General features: G+C 36.9%; 1 protein-coding gene across 1 annotated transcript in view; it reads right to left on the minus strand.

Annotated features, from left to right (window-relative positions):
- Positions 1-9,864: 9,864 nt before the first annotated feature.
- The window catches only part of LOC131063249 (uncharacterized), a 100,346-nt gene continuing 92,834 nt past the window's right edge, over positions 9,865-17,376 (minus strand). Inside the window, exon 7 of the mRNA XM_057997037.2 lies at positions 9,865-9,879. Coding sequence (XP_057853020.2) covers positions 9,865-9,879 — 15 coding nt within the window. The remainder of the gene's footprint in view (positions 9,880-17,376) is intronic.

The following is a 17,376-nucleotide window of genomic DNA, read 5'->3' on the forward strand; positions in this document are numbered from 1 at the left end:
GTGTATGTAATGAATGTGATCGCAACAAGCCTGAAAGACAATGGAGCCATAGCATTTACAAGTGGCGTCTGTTTGCCAGATTTTCACCATCGCACTTACCCAAGGTGCCACCGGAGTGGTTTTTCACCGTTTGGATGTATGTTTTTTCTTTACTATTTTGATGTTTTTGTATTTTCTTTAGGACATTTTTCTAAATGTTTTTGGTATTTTTCCGGTATGTATGGGAGCTTGAAGCTCTGTACAACTTATGTATAAAACTGTTTGAGGCGCATGTTGTTGATTGGATCTGCTAGCGGTTCTCCTTCTGAAGTAGCCAACTGATATGCCCCGGACCCAAATACAACAGTGATAACATATGGACCTAGCCAGTTTGATTCAAACTTCCCCTGATGTTCTCGGTTTGGTTGGTTATGAGGACTATCTTGAAGAACAAGATCACCTACCTCAAATGTATGAGGTCTAACTCGATGATTATAGCTTCTACTCATACACTGCTGATAGGCCTTAAGGTGATTGTATGCAGCTTGTCGTTGCTCATCAAGTAGCTCTAAGTCTTAGAGACGGGATACTCTATATGCTTCATCATTGATGAGATTGTGCAAGGAAACCCGTAGAGATGGTATCTCAACCTCGATAGGTAAGATAGCTTATGTGCCATAAACTAGTGAGTAGGGAGTTGCGCCTGTAGGGGTTCGAATGCTAGTTCGATACGCCCATAGTGCTGGATTCAATTGAATGTGCCAATCACGACCGACATCATTGACTGTCTTCTTGAGGATTCTTAATATGTTCTTGTTTGATGCTTTAGCCTAACCATTTCCTTGTGGGTAATAGGGAGTGGAAAAGCGGTGTTGGATGTGAAATTTCTCATAGAGTTCACGGACATCCTGATTTTTGAAAGGAAGATCGTTATCTGTGATGATGGACATGGGTACACCATATCAACATATAATGTAATTAAGGATGAATGAGGCGATCTGCTTGCCGGTGACTTGGGTAAGTGGAACAGCTTCGATCCACTTTGTGAAGTACTCGGTGGCGGTAATGATGAACTTATGGTCATTGGATGAAGATGGATGGATTTTACCCACAAGGTCAAGGCCCCATTGACAAAAAGGCCATGGTGTTGTGATTGGTTACAATTCCTATGCTGGTGCATGTATCAGGTCTCCATGAACTTGGCATTTCTTGCAATTTCTGACAAAATAGTAGGAGTCTTTTTCCATTGATGGCCAATAGTATCCAGTGTGCACGAGTTTCTTGGCTAGTGAAGGACCGCTTCCATGAGTTCCACAAGTTCCTTCATGTACCTCTTCCAAGGCCTTTGTTATCTCATCTTGTTCTAGACATCGAAGGAGAGTACCATCAAGACTGCATCGGTATAGGGTTTCAGCAATAATGGTATATCGAGCGGTTTGGTGAATGAAGGTTTTACGTTGGTTATTTGATTGGTTAGGAGGAAGTGTGTGATCGGGGAGATAGGTGTAGAACTCACCGTACCATGGGGATTCAGAACCAATAAGGCGACATATCATCTCAGATTCAGGGATATCATAAGCGGGGATCCAAAGCTATTCGACCAAGAACTTGTAGCGTGTTGAATTCTGTGGAAGATCTAGGAGAGCTGCGATGGTAGCCATAGCGTTAGCAACTTGATTCTGATCTCTAGGTACTTGCTCAAAGGTGATAGTAGTGAATGATGTTTTTAATTTGTCCACCATTTGTTTGCACGACATGAGTTTGTCATCCTTGGTCTGATATTCATCTGTTGCTTGTTGAATGACCAATTGGGAGTCGCCATATACTTGTAGTTCTTGTAACTTCCATTGTATGGTTAATCTGAGTCCTATGATTAAGGCTGCATACTCTGCTATGTTGTTTGTGCATTGAAAGGTGAGCTCGTAAGACTTCGGGATGCTGTCACCTTGAGGTGTGATAAACAGAATGCCTGCCCTCGAGCCATGTCTAGTGTATGAACCATCAAAGTATAGTTTCCATGGTTGTGCTGTTGTGATCATGAATATCTCTTCATCTGGAAAATTGGAAATGAGAGGATGATCACTTATGAGGGGAGCATCGGCCAACTGATTTGCAATAACTTGACCCTTGATAGCCTTACGGTCCACATACTTGATGTTAAATTCACTTAGAATCATCACCCATTTGGCCAAGCGGCCTGTCAATGCTGCTTTGCTAAGTAAGTACTCGAGTGGATCAATCTTTGCAATGAGCTATACTTTATGTGTCAACAGATAGTGCCTCAGTTTAGTGGCTACCAAGATTACTGCTAGGCAAGCTCGCTCAATAGGTGTATAATTGAGTTCATAGCTAACCAGTGTGCGAGATATGTAGTAAATAGCGCATTCTTTCCCTTCTGCATTATGATGTGCCAATAGTACACCCAATGCTGTACTTGTTGCTGAAATATAGAGTAATAGAGGTCTGCTCAGATCTGGTGGGATCAACAATGGTGTATTCATGAGATAGTCTTTAAGCATCTGGAATGCTTGCTGGCATCTGGTATCCCACTGAAAGCGGATGTTTTTGTGTAGCAGGTGTGTAAATGGGTGACACTTATCTGCCAGTTGTGCAATGAATCTTTGGATGGATTGGAGCCGCCCTTGTAATGTCCTTAGCTGACTGATATTCTTTGGAGGTGGCATGTCCATGATTGCTTGGACTTTTGCAGGATCAACCTCAATACCTTTGCTTGAGACAATGTGTCCTAGAAGCTTCCCAGAAGTTACTCCAAAGACACATTTCTTTGGGTTGAGTCAAACATGATATTGTTCCAGTATGTCCAGATGACCTTCTCTTGTGAGTGATTTCACCAGTAAGTCATCCACATAATCCTCCATTATAGTATGCATTATGTCATGGAAGATGGTGGTCATTGCTCGTTGATAGGTCGCTCCTGCATTCTTTAGACCAAAAGGCATTACATTCCAGTAGTATGTTCCCCATGGACATGTGAAGGTCATCTTATGTTGATCCTCTGGTGCGATCTTTATTTGGTTGTACCTAGAAAATCCATCCATGAGTGAAAGCATGGCATGTCCTGCTGTTAGGTCTACTATTATGTCAATGTTTGGTAGGGGGAAGTCATCTTTAGGACATGCTTTGTTAAGATCTTTGAAGTCAGTGCAGATATGGATGCCCCCATTTAGTTTGCCAACGGGCACAATGTTGGATATCCAGTCTGCATAATCAATTGGTCGAATGAAACCAACATCTAGGAGTTTCTTAAGTTCTACTTTGACTAGTATTGCGATCTGGGGATGCATCTTGCGAAGTTTATGTTTAACAGGCTTGGCTCCTTCTGCTACGGCGAGGTGATGCATGACTAAATCAGGATCAAGCCCAAGCATGTCTACATAGGACCATGCAAAGTTAATCTGGTGCTTCTAGAAGAATTCTACAAACTCAGGCTATTCCTCTAGAGTTAAAAGAGATGTCAGATGCATATGGTGAGGAGTTTCAGGAGTCCCCACGTTGTATTCTGTTGTTTCTTCAATGAGAATTGTCGATCGTTTCTGCTGTGCACTAGAAGGGAGGATGTCAAACCTTTCATCCTTAGGCGCCTTAGAGAGGTTTTCACCGTTGGATACGCTCTTTCTTTTTACTTTTCTAGGATCAAACAGTGCCACAGTGTGGTTTTCACTGGGAGATCCATGTTTTATTGTTATATTTTTGCAGCTGAAAGGTTTGGCATCTGCCCCAAAGTATGTTGCGCTATTAAGTTATATGGCGAATCCAACTTTGTGATCCCTGCTTGGTATGTTATCCCGTAGTTCCAAAAAGTCAATGATCACCTCATCATTTTGGAAGTGGTCAAGGCATGGTGGATTAGGTTGGTTCCATTCGATGAGTTCAGGATGTATAATGGGCATTACCTCATCAATTAGGTTAAGTTCATTAGATGTGTTAGTGAGGGTTAAGACGTTGTGGTGAAGTTCGTTGATGGTACTCTCCCTATCAGAATCAGGCGTAGGATGTGATGTAGGGTCTGTGGAAGATGTTTTCAGCTCAGGAACCCAAGAGGTCTTTATCTGTGCTTCTCCGTAAACAGGGATGTCTTTGTGGGGTGGAGGTAGTGATGTGTCTTCCTCTTCTGAAGTATTAAGATGGATGGAATCAAATTCCCATTCATGTGAGTCAGTCTCTGAGTCACTTTCCAGTATCCGATTACTATACCATACTGGGATGTCCTTTGAGTTAAACACTGCAGGTGTGATCAGTTTTGTAGATGAAATGATTGGTGTTGTAGGAAGGATTATGGGGATCAATGAATCCGATACGAGGAGTATTGGTAGTGTTGACTCTGCTACTTCTGTTGGAACTACTGGTGTCGTAGATACTGTTGTGGGTTCTGATATAGTTGCTACTGCTAATGGTGCTATTGATGTTATTGCTGCTGCTGATGGGATCACTGGTTTGATTGGTGGAATGAAGGGTGTTGTGGATGGTTTTGCTGGGATTTTTAGCCTTGATGGGGCAGTTGCCATGGTGTTTGATGCTACTTTTATAATCAAAAGTGACCTCTTTATAATAGGCTGATATAGAGGTTGGCTGGGTTTTCCTTTGAATCTGAGCTTAGGAAAGATCTCCTTTGAAAGCCTAGGCCAGTGTTATCTTTGGGCTTTAATTCCGGCTGCAGTGGTTCATGTTGTCCTTGCTTGCAAGGTCCTAGAGCACTTTGACCATCATAACCCATTCTTTGCATAATGAGAAGGCCTTTGCCATACTGATATGTGGGAAGCTTAGCTTGCAGAATATCGATGGTGATGGGATCTTTATAGATCCATTCTGCTAAGTCCTCATCTCTGGTCTATTCTTCTTCACTCTTTCCAAGGATGAATGGCGTCAAAGTACATGCTGGCTTGTCCAGTGGTGTTTGAAGTAACCGTTGAGGTTTACCATGTGTTCTAGGAGAAGTGGGCATTTGTCCAACACAAAAGAGTTGGCTGAGATTGTATTCCCCAAGACCTTCCTCTGCTATTTTCATCTTGAGCTTCTCTTGCTTGGGTATAGTGGTGTTTGAACTAGAAAGAGAGGCTGGACTTACGTATGATGTGGATGAGATGGCTTCTCTATTGTTGGGAATGGTAATCTATGGTTGATGACTTATATTATGACAATATGCAAAGGGGTTTGCATCGCCCAGGATTGTTATTTCTACACCATTATGTGGGAACTTGATACACTGATGGTAGGTGGATGGAATGGCTTGCATGGCATGTATCCAAGGTCTTCTTAATAATAAATTGTATGGCAGAGGAAGGTCCAAAACTTGACAGATGATGTGTTTCACCACAGGGCCCACTCGGATTAGTAACACAATAGCTCCTTTTGATGAACACTCTGCATCATCATAAGCTTTGATTGTGATCTTCTTGCGGGGATCCACTGATTCAATTACATATCCCAATGCAGTGACTAATTGTAGTGTACAAATATTCAGGCCTGCTCCATTATCAATCAAGATTCGCTTGATTCTATGCTGGTTGATAAACCCTTCAATGTGGAGTGAGGCATTATGAGGTTGCTGGAAGGATGTGTTGTCACTTTCAGAGAAAGTGAGACAAGGTGACGAACTTAGATTTCCGACCATGGCTTGGAACTGATCTGTATTTAGGTTTGCAGGAACTGACGCCTCTTGGAAAGCTTGATCCAAGATTATTTTATGAGATGGAGATAGGTGCAATAGCTCTAAGATAGATATCAGTGCGAGTGTTTTATCTAATTGGTCCACAAGGTTATACTGCTTTGGGATAGATGTGATGCCTTGTGGAGCTGCTTTTATGGTAATCTTGTTGCGACATGTAACAACATTGCAAGTGGAGCTGGGATTTTTTATGGTAATAGTTGCAATTTGTTCACTGGCATCATATAGGTGATTCACAATGTAATTATATGCAGCTTGCGTATAATTGGTGGTATCTGTGTTTCGCCCTAAAGTGGAAGGACCCCTTTGATCTTGTGATGGAAGTGGATTTTTAAACATGAGATGATCATTGTTTGTTGTCTTTGGGTCATGTCCTTCGATTTCGATTTCACCTCGGTCAATAAGATCCTGAATAAGATCTTTCAATCTGTGACAATTGCTTGTCTTATGTCCTTTCCCTTGATGGAAGTCGCAATGCTCAGTATCCCTCCACCATGAAGGTTTGACTTGAGGTTCATAATTTGATGTTTTGGGTAAGGTCACCAGATTTTGAGAAACCAACTGACGTAACACCGTTTCAATGGGTTCCCCTAAGGGAGTGTATGTTCATTTAGGTTTAAAATTTTGTTGACATTGTCTGGGTTCCTCTTGAGATGTATTGCGTCCTTGACTTGGAGGAGCAACTATGTTATTCTTGGGTGGGGGGTTCTGTCTTGCAAATTGTACCACAGGTTGTGCACTTTTGATAGTTCTTGCATCCACAACCCTGCCGTTGACGACGTTTTTGTTTTTGTTCCAGAAGTTAGGCTTGTCACTATTGAAGCGTGGGTGAGGGCCATCCTTTGGTTCATTATATATTTTGATAAGCACTTTTTTGATGAGAGCCCTCTCACATTTTAAGCCTTTTGTGATCATGTCATTGAAAGAGTTTGTGTCTTTTACGTCTAGGTGAAATTCCATTTCATCATTTATATTGGAAATAAATATTTCCACTAGTTCTTGTTCAGGTAACTGAAGAGAACGTCTGCTAGACATTTGATGCCATCATTGTAGAAAGACTGAAAATAGCTCACTTGGTTTTTGTTTAGTGTTACATAGATCAACCATTGTGATATCACATTTAATGTTGTGTGAGTAATGTGCTAGGAATTTTTGGATGAGTTCTTCAAATGTCCTAATGCCACCTGGTAATCGGGAAAAACATGATGTGGTTGTTCCTCCCAAGCTTTGGGGAAAATGTCGCATTAGGTATGTATCCTCGTATGCCACTTCGAGCCAAGCTGAATGGAATTCTCTAACATGATCATGAGGATCTCCTTTTCCTTGGTACTTTTCAAACTTGGGTGTTTCAAACCCTCGCGGAAAAGGTGGCATATGAAGATTCCTATCAAAGAGACAGGGACAAATGTCATTAAGTGAAAACTGATTAGTTTTTACACCACTATGAAGTTTTTGGGCGAGATTTTCAACTTGTTGCCGCAACATGTCTATTTCATTTGGAGGAGGAGGTGGGGGATTACTTTGAGGAAGGTTATATTTGATGTGATCTCAACCTCTTTCATCCTCATTATGACTTTGGCGTTCTGATGCTTGTCTTAGTTGTGCAACATCAAAGTCAGAGGGTAGTTTAGCCCCCTCTCGAACAAGTCTTAAAAAGTGAGCATCAACGTTGCTCCTGAGTATTTCATCAAAAAGTCTATTAAAGAGAGGGTTGTGTTGTGTCCTTTCTATTTCCGCCAGAGTAGGAGTGCCTGGATTTTCATCATTTATATTTCCTCCTAGGGCTTCTTGGAACTCACTGATATTTTCTTCCTCTTCCTCTTCAATTTCTTGTTGTCTAGATCTTGATCTAATATGAGCCATTTTGTTTATAAGTTTTTGTTGAAGTTTGATGAAAATGATGATGAGTTGGTGATGAAATGAAAGATTGATGTTTGGTGAAGTGTTTCGCATATGAATCTCTAGCACTAAAGGTAGATGCTACCAAAGGTATTTTCTTGAATTACTTGTTGTGTTTGATTGACAAAGTTTGATGTGATAAGGTTTAGAGAGATCTGAGATGTGTTACAGACCCAACTACCTAGTAATGAGAGGATTCGCTCATAGACTAGTTTTAACTTGCGTAGAAATGCCTCTTAGGATGAGTTTATCCTAGATGTAGAGACACTCTAAAAGTGATGTGTTTGTGTTTGATTCAAGCAATATCGAAATAAAACTTAGGACAAAAACCTCTTGACGTTTTGAGAGTTGGAATGGATTTGATCAGATATGAATATGATAATGGATGAAATGTGAACTTCAATAAAAGATTTGTGTCACATATGGTATAATTTCTTCTTCTTCTCTTTTGGGAGTTGGTGGTTCTTCCCGAGCTACATTATATGTGATACAAATATCTGGAAAGAAGGCATGATTGATCTTGCCTCCCTTATTTTGATGATAACTCAAAGCTCGATATTGCATAAAAGCTCTGCGGTTCAATGACTCTTGATCAAATTCGTTTGATTTCCCTTGAAGATATAGATGCATGCGACGTAGGAAGGTTCTATGAGAGACAAAGATTTGTCTATTAAGATAGAAGAATTTCCTCTTTTTGATAAGAACCTTTGAGCTCAATGGTCTTTTCTTCAAGTTGATATTTTGATAAAGATTCTTTTTTCTCAAGATGTGAAGAATGGTCATATAGTTTGATACTTTTTGTTGTTGCTCTTCGTTTTTGATCTTTTGTTTTTGAAAAATGTTTGTATTGGATGAATACTTTGTTTTGGTTTTGGATTTATGATGTTTCTTTGACAAGAAAACAAAGCAAGCACACAAACACAAGAATGTTGCCTCAAAAGGCACAAGTAAGTATGGGTCTAGATTAACCCAATCTTTTGAACTTTTTATGACCCTTTCCTTCAAATGTATTTTAGGTGTTTTCCAAAGCCTGAAGTCGACTCAATTTGCACTGGTCTTGACTAAAAAATGAAAACACTTCAAACACTCTTTATCCCTAAGGTCAAATGGCTAGTTGCGATAATTTTAGCCCACATCTTGATATTTCTTCGACTTTGGTACTACATACTTTATGAATCCCACCGTGGCAGGTAAGGATGTGATATACTAAGTCTTTCGTGAGCATAACAAATAGATGATCCCTATGATGGGGGAGTCACCACTTTTATCGGGCTACAAGTAACCTTTCAAAAAGCTATGTTTCTACTCAAGGAAATATGTATGGTGAGTATCTTGGGAGCAAAACCATCTATGCTCTTGCACTGAATTTATCACAAATATACTCAATCAATAGAATGGGTGGGCTACTACATAAAGGTGTTTAGTAATTTTTGATGTTTTTGGACATAAGTTCATTCTGCAGTGACTCACTTAAGAGCTTTGTAACTTGTGGTGGGGCCCATTTGTCCTTTCAGCAAGTTACACTGTAGGAACAACTATACCCAAGGCTACAAATTTCGCTCACACCTGATTTCTATAGCGGCTCGAACGATTTACCGCGCGAGGTCGTTCCCAAGAGTGATGTGTCTCTTGGCAGGCCTCTCTTAAAAATATAAAATATGAGTGTTACTAACACTTTTCTCTTGCACCTAGGACCACGAAAGCCAAGGGAGAGGATAGTGTGTGTTATAAGTAGGACCACTCGACAAACTTTGCACAAGTGTGCCAATCACGAAAAGCACTTGTTCTTATTAACTGATTTTCATTGCAATGTGATCTAACTATTTGAAGATGTTGCTCCAACAATCATGGTGTTCTTTTTAACTTTCAAAGGCAAAATGTGTTGTAAACTAGGAACTTGAAATCCTGGTCAACTGAATTGAAAAACACGTTTTTGCTTGAAGTAAAATCGCTTTTGAACTTTGAAGAAAAAAATAAAAATGGCTTGTCCTTTTTAGTTGGCCCCAAAACGAAATGTTGATTGTGAATTTCCTTAAGTTGATGTAATAAATGAAAGTTGTGTTGTTGATTTTAAGCACCAAAATAAAGATTGTTCCTAACTTGCAAATAAACTTTGAAGTTTGTGGTTCTTTTTAATTTGCAAGTGGGGTTCTTTTTACAAACCAAAACTAAAGATGTGATTCTTTTTATGATCCAAAATGAAAAATGTGAGGTTCAATTTTTAAGCCAAAAGAGACAATGAATTTGTTTTAATCCAACTTTGAAAACAAAGTGAAAAAAAGAATTCGATGCTTTCTAATCTAACTCCTCCAATCCTGCATAAACAAACAAACAGTTTGTCCAAAAAATAAAAAAAATGAGGTATTGGTGGGCTTCTACAAGCTTAGGTTTTGATTTTCGGTGACAATAAAAAAAATTACAACTCTTTGTTACAATAGCGCCACTTTGTGTAAACAAATAAGTGCTATTTAACACGAAAGTGCTAAAGTGCAACCTCTGTGGCAATTTAAACAAAAAAGTTAGTAGTTTTGTAGAGAAATATTGTGTTGGATTCACGTCGGGTTCACCAAATGATGCTCTGCAAAAAGGATTAGAAAATCTATTTGATGGCAACACACACAAGAGTACAAGAAACAAATGTTAGTGTTAACAACAAAATATTATCCTAAACAGGCATATCAAGAAAGATATTAAGCATGAAATAGAAAGCATACAAACATATAATAGATAAACTATACTCCAAATGCTAATCAAGATGCTCATAGTTGCTTCTCCCTTGTTCCTCTCCTCTCCAAGTTCCACATGAGTGTAGCTCTCAATTTTTAGCACCAGCCATGGATGCCATATGGAGATTCAAGATGGTTGAATATGATAAACAAATGCTATGCAAGTGTAGATAGTGATGAAATGAAAAAGCTCTATGCTAATACCAGTATAACAACAATACTCTAATGCTTCCTTCTTTGCTTGAGGAGAAGGGTTCTATTTATAGAAGAAATGGGTAAATGAAGGGTTAAGATTGAGAAATCTTAACAAGGGTTAGGATTGAAAGATATTCAATCCATGTGAGACTTTCAACCCAATCCCATGTTGACAAGTGTCACCATGAGGAGGCTTGAGAGGAGAGATAAGGAGCATTGAATGCTTGAGGGGACATGATGGTTACCCTAGGGGGTTGGGTTAGGGTTAGGTTAATGGATATTCTTTTTATCCAAGGGATAAATGAATGTGCAAGGGTTAAATGGTTACCTTAGTCAAAGAAATAAATGCTTTGAAGAGACCCATGAGTCAAAAGGATGGTTAAGTTAGAGGAAAGTCTCTAACCAAATGTAAAAGGTGAGTTAACCATAAATGGTTATGTAAGAGCCTTTAATGGTTTGGAAGACTTTAAAGGTTAACCATTTGAAGACATAAAGCCTTTAATGGTTATTGAAGACTTTGGAGGTTTTTGAGAAGTGACTTCCTTTTATTTAGGAATGTGACAATGATTAGGATAGGATTAGGCTAATTAGAAGGAGTTAGAAGAATCTAGAAGGGATTTAGGCATGCAAGTGGATTTTGTAGGAGAATGCAAGTGGGAGGAATTTTGGGATTTTCAATTGAAATAAAATCATTTATTTTAATTAAATGGTGTAATTTGCATTTGGATAGATATTTAAATAAATATTTTATTTTATTTAAATGTGAATGTGAATTTTGGATTTTATTTAAATAAATCTTAATTTATTTACATGAGAAAAATGAAGATAAAGCATTAAATGATTGAAGACTTTGAGGGAAACCTTTAAAGGCTTAAGAAGACTCTAGAAGGAAGCCATTAAGTTTGAAGACTTTAAGGGAAACCATTAAAGGTTTGAGAAGACTCTAGAAGGAAGCCATTAAGTTTGAAGACTTTAAGGGAAACCATTAAAGGTTTGAGAAGACTCTAGAAGGAAGCCATTAAGTTTGAAGAATTTAAGGGAAACCATTAAAGGTTTCAAGTGGGTGAGGATAAATAGGATTTTAAATAAATAATTTATTTATTTAAAATAGTTGTGCAACTTGCATTTGTAGGAAAATGCAAGTGGGTGGAGGATAAAGGTGATTTAAATAAATGTTAATTTATTTAAATGTGAGAGATGAGATTTTGGGGGATTTAAATAAATATTAGTTTATTTAAATGTGAGAAAAGATTTAATTAAACAAATATGATTTATTTATTTAATTAATGGTTTGAATTTGGTTAAGTGAATTAAATCAAATAAATTGAATAATTTATTTAATTAATAGGAGAAGAGGGTTAAGATGAATTAATTAAATATTAATTTAATTAATTATTGATTGATGGTTAAATAATCAAATAAATACTAAATATTCATTTAATTAAGTGGACAGATTTATGTTACTATAGTGTCCAACATGAATTTTTTTATTATAAATAAATAGCTGCTAAGGGGTAGCATCCATTATATTCATTTAAAAAAGGTATACATTATCATATGAGATATCCAAGTCCCATAATCACATCTGTTTGATCCTTGCTATCTTCATCGAGAAATCTACTATGATAAGCAAACTCTAGAATAATAAAAACTCCACTATCGTCTACAGACTGTGAAATACTGAGAACATTGCTACGCTATACATCCTAGTACAAGATACTACTTGAACTTAGGCACCCCATATTATAAAAATATGTCTAGCTTCATACAAAACTTGTCACCCCATAGAAAGCACTAACTAGAGTTTTTGAAATTATAAAAAAACAAACAAAATTGTCTTTACCACACGAGACCATCGCTTTCCCAGTGCCAATCTTCCTCTTCGGCTTTGAAGTTCCTTGTCATAATCGCTCTAGCCACCATTGGATAGTCGTTGCCACATGTGTCATGAGTTGGGTTGGTCGACATCTTCTCAAATTATTTGAAGTCATTCTCCACCTAATCTTCTCCCTTCCCTAAGCCCTAGTCCACCCCACTCTCACGGTCATTTTTCAACAACGGTCCTTCATCCTCCATGTAGTTCTTCATCCATTCATCTTTTACTTCTTGGTTGATTTTAGCTAGTCGTGGCAAAAAGGTAATGCTACACCCCATACCCTCCCATCACTCTTCTAGCATCTTTGGCATGAGGATGCAGACAATGGGTAATTTTATCACCTTTTCCCCTCACCCTTGATCAACATATAGTAGTTATGTGAATGTGAAATGAGGAGATTACTATCCACATTGTCTAGGGTTGCATCGATTTCCCCTAGAAAAGCATTCTTGAATACCATTTGGCATAGTCGTTTGGCCTTGGGCTTTGTCACCCCCATGTATAATAGGACAACTAAAAACATAGTTGTTATATCTATGTTAACCCTATAGTGGTGAAAGGTTTTAAGAAAATCCTCCCCCAACACCCTTTTAGTTCCATGCAGGACTAAGGGGTGGCCCGAAATGAGTATGGCCTACATACGCTTGTCAATGATTTCTCCCAAGAATGAAATTTGCCTCTTGGTTGATTCCAATAGTATTGGTGTGTCCATCATTCTCCACTCAAATTAGTTAAAGGTGACATAAAACAAAGTGATTCATCCACCTCCGATAACACCTATAAATATTCACTCACCTTGTGTTGTCATGATGAGATTTTGGCACACACATTCAATGCTCTATTGTCTGATACATCACCCCAGACCTTTGAATTACCTTATGGGATTCTAGCTAACTTGTATTACCTTACCAAAGTACTCGACACAGTCCCTCAATTTGACGAGTCACCATCGAAAAATCATCTCCACCCGTGTCTTGTCACATGCCCTTGTTCTATATGTGATTAGCTCTGCCTCATAGATTTAAATGGTTGCTTATTTCCATTTATGATTATTAAAGGAACTTAATCTATCACATCTCATCCTACATGCAATAAATACTATCGCACTCATCAAATATTTTTTATTATTTTAGCACCCCGTCTGCCACCTCAACTTTATGCCCTTTCTGCTGCCCCCTTTGCCAACCTGTTAGTCATCTCATTGCCTTCCCTGCATATGTGGCTAATTTTGTAGTCTTCGAGTTTGCTAAGCAAGTCTTTGATGGGTCAGAGCCATTGATAGAGCTTCCAATTTGGGGTGTCATTAAGGAAAATAACATTAATAGTTATGAGGGAGTCTCCCTCCAAGTGAATGTGGGTGTCTCCTATCTCCAAACCCATTTGCAATCCTATCAAAGATGCTCTAAATTCCACCACATTATTTATGGAAATTCTCAGTGGGATAGATCTCCCTGCAACAATTAGTCCATGCTCATCCCACTACCCAAAGAAGCACCATCAAAATTGATTTTGTTCCACCTTGAATCAAGAGTTGTCCACTTTACCTCTCTTTTGTTCCTCTCAAGTCTGTTACCCACACCACCACCCTACATAGGGGGATTTTCCAGTCTAGTGAGTGTTTTAGATATCCTATCATCCTAGTTTATAAAGATACTTTTCTTGAGTGCCTTATTTCTTGCTGCTTTGTTGACTAATTATGATAATTGTGCTTCTATCTTTCCACAAATCCTCTCACTATCCATTTCCTTATTTGGGAAGATCCTTCTATTTCACTCCTTCCAGATTTCCCAGATAATTGTGGAGGGAGAAACAAGCAACAAACTACCAAAGATGGTCTTCCTACCTTGTTGTGGCCACATTTTTAACTAGACTTCAATATCTTGCAGGACTAGGCACTGCAAAATCAATTTCTCCATGAAAAAATTCCTACAAGCATCCACGTGTGGCCAACATGCATATTAAGCATAATAGAATATTTAAATACTTTCAAATTTTAAACTAAAGAGTAGAGATTGTCCATAAAAGAAAATGTGATAAAAATGGAGAGGGTGAAAGATGCACATCTAGTTTGATGCTTTATGACAGTTCTAGTAGATGACAAAGTTCAAGATGAGGAACTATTATTTTGTATTTTTTCTTTCTTTTATACCCTTAGATTTAGGATTATCTATACATTATCACATACAATCTTTTCCTCTTTGAAATGGGCATCCTTCGACTATAAAGGTGTCTTATATGACTATGACCCTACCCTTTGGCTATATAGATGTCTTGTACAATCATTGTCCTACATGTAAAAGGTTAAAAATTAGGGTTTCACCCAATAGATGTAGTAGAACCCTTAATTTTTTCTTATGGACCTTCATATTAAAGAGGGGTGAATTTAATAGATCTAGCCTCAATCCAATAAAGATAGGGCTAAGAATCTTGATTAGATTCAATGGTTAAGATTTGATTCCCTCTTTTAAGTTAAATTGTGAAAATGGTGAAATTAGGGTAAATGTATGTAAATTGAAGCAATTATGCATAAACAATGAGCTAGAGTCGTCAAACAGAGCCACAAACCTGTATATGAGCAATATGTGAGTGTTTAGATCTGTTCCCAAAATGTCATCCTAAATTGTTGGGACTAGAATGCCCGTTGCTTTGGTCCTCTGAACTTTTCGCCATCCAAAAGGGAATTTGTTCATCTTTGTGAATACTGTCGATCATGAAATTAATAGCTTCATACCTGCTCCTGCACACAATAGAGAAGGGAAATTGGTTGGGAATAGGGGTTTGCCTTAGGTCAAACCTCGGTTTTGGAATTAACCATGAAATAGAATTGAAATGTAAATGAATTGTTGTGATGGAAATGATTTCCTTTTGAGGGAAATGTCGAAAATGCCTGAAACACTAATGATATACCTTTTTATGAAGTTTTGTTTGTCTTCACAAGGAATTAGGGTTCTACGTAGTCTTCATAAAACATAGAATATGAATGTCATCTCCAATGCTTGAATCTTGGCTTCAATTCTGCTCCAATGCTTGAAAGAAGACTGATTGCTTGGTCACTTGAATTTGAATTATGCTTGTTTGCTTGATGGATGCGTGATTACTTTTTTCAGATCTATGAAAATGAGAGGGGTAGACCTCCTTTTATACTTGCCAGTAGTAAAACAACTTAATTTTTTGACTTGAGCCGACACAGGATCAAGATTCCCGCTCATTTCAAATGACTGTTAAGAGGCCCCAAAATGGGCCCTGATTAGGAGGACTAGAGCAAGGCCACTCTGGTCCCTAAGGACCAAGACGATGGCACTCTAGTCCTAACCAATCAAGGATACAAAATCTTAGGGGAGACAATGTGTATGTTGAAAAAATTAAGTGTGGTGCATGGTGTGAGCAGAATCAGTGCTCTAATCAGGCCTCGAGAGACAAATGCTAAGGTGAGGGCCCAAATGAGGACAAAAAGGGAGTACAATTTAGGACCTTATACTACCTTCCATGAAATTGCAACCCATTATGTGCAATAGAACTTGATTATTTGAGTTACGTGTTTTTGTGGACACCTATAGACACTTGTGCTATAATGTGGAAGTGTTTAACTTCCCTCTTTTTCCTTAGTCAAATCCCACAAATATGTTTGATAAATTGCACATTTGAACATTTCAAGGAATATAAAAAGGGTTAAGATGCCCAAGTGTATTATATGGGCATGCATAGGAGTAATTAGGAATGTTGAACAATGAAGTTTCATAGACCTACTTAGGCTCTCATGCTTTATTGTTTATTTTGTATATTATCATTTATTTGTTGCTTATATATTTTCAATAACTCTCTATTTAATAAATAAATGTGCATCTATTGTTTATACTTTCATTTAATTATCCTCTATTTAATAAACAAAAATTGACTATTTATGATCATTTGGATGTGAATAAGGGATAAACATATGAAATGAAGTAGAAATGTAGATTTCAAAACTAAAAAAAAAATCATCTTAATGTTATAGCCATGACCATACATGATTTCATCTCAAACATGAAACTATAGGTCTAGCACTATCCAAGTTAGAGAAATATTAAGAACTAAAATAGAACTAGATATTTAAGTTTTAAAAAGATTGAATGCAAATAAGATGTGAAATTTAAATAATTAATATGTCAAATAAAATAAAAATGATATAATCACAATTAATCTATTTATCTCTAAAAATTAGTACTAAAAATATATAAAATATAAAATAAACACATTTTTACCTCTACAACATAATTATTATTTGTATTTTAAAACAATTAACTAAAGAATATTATATTAATACTTTGAATCTTTATGATTTTCATAAATACTTATTTTATTATAATGAAACATCATTAAATTAAAAATAAAATTAAAAAAATATTTTTTATTAAAAAAAATTGTGGTGGTTATAAGAGAGCTTTTGGTCCTTATTCTAAAGGTTAAACCTCCTCCCTTTTAAATTGGGATTTTGTCTGAAGTTTACAAGAGAATAAATTCATATTAATTATAAATGAAAGGTGGCGTCCCTCTCAATCATATGTCAGAAATGTAATTCTCGTAGACGACAAAAATATGGATAAAAATATTCTACCCAATGGCACCAATATAAATCGAAAGATATATGGAGAAAAATCAAATATTGAATAGTTGAAAAGGAAAAGTAAGATTCTTTTTTATGATTTAAAAAAAAAACGCGTTTTTTCATTTATTTTATTTTTACAATCAATTTTGTAGAATTTTTAAATATAATTAACAATTTTGAATTAGCATAAATTGTTAAAGATGAGTTATTGTAAATTGTAAAATGTTCACAGATATATAAAAATGTTAATATTTAGAAGTTCAATTTTTTATTTATTTATTTTAAATAAATATTTAAAAAGAAATGTGAATTTCATGAAATTAAATATGTAAAACAAATTTGAATAAATAAACAAAATCAATTTTTTTATTTTTTGAATTAAAGATTTATTTATTAATTTTGATGATGTGATTTGAAAGATTTTACTCTT

The sequence above is a fragment of the Cryptomeria japonica genome, chromosome 9, assembly GCF_030272615.1.
Source record: "Cryptomeria japonica chromosome 9, Sugi_1.0, whole genome shotgun sequence".
NCBI classification, from domain to species: Eukaryota; Viridiplantae; Streptophyta; class Pinopsida; order Cupressales; family Cupressaceae; genus Cryptomeria; species Cryptomeria japonica.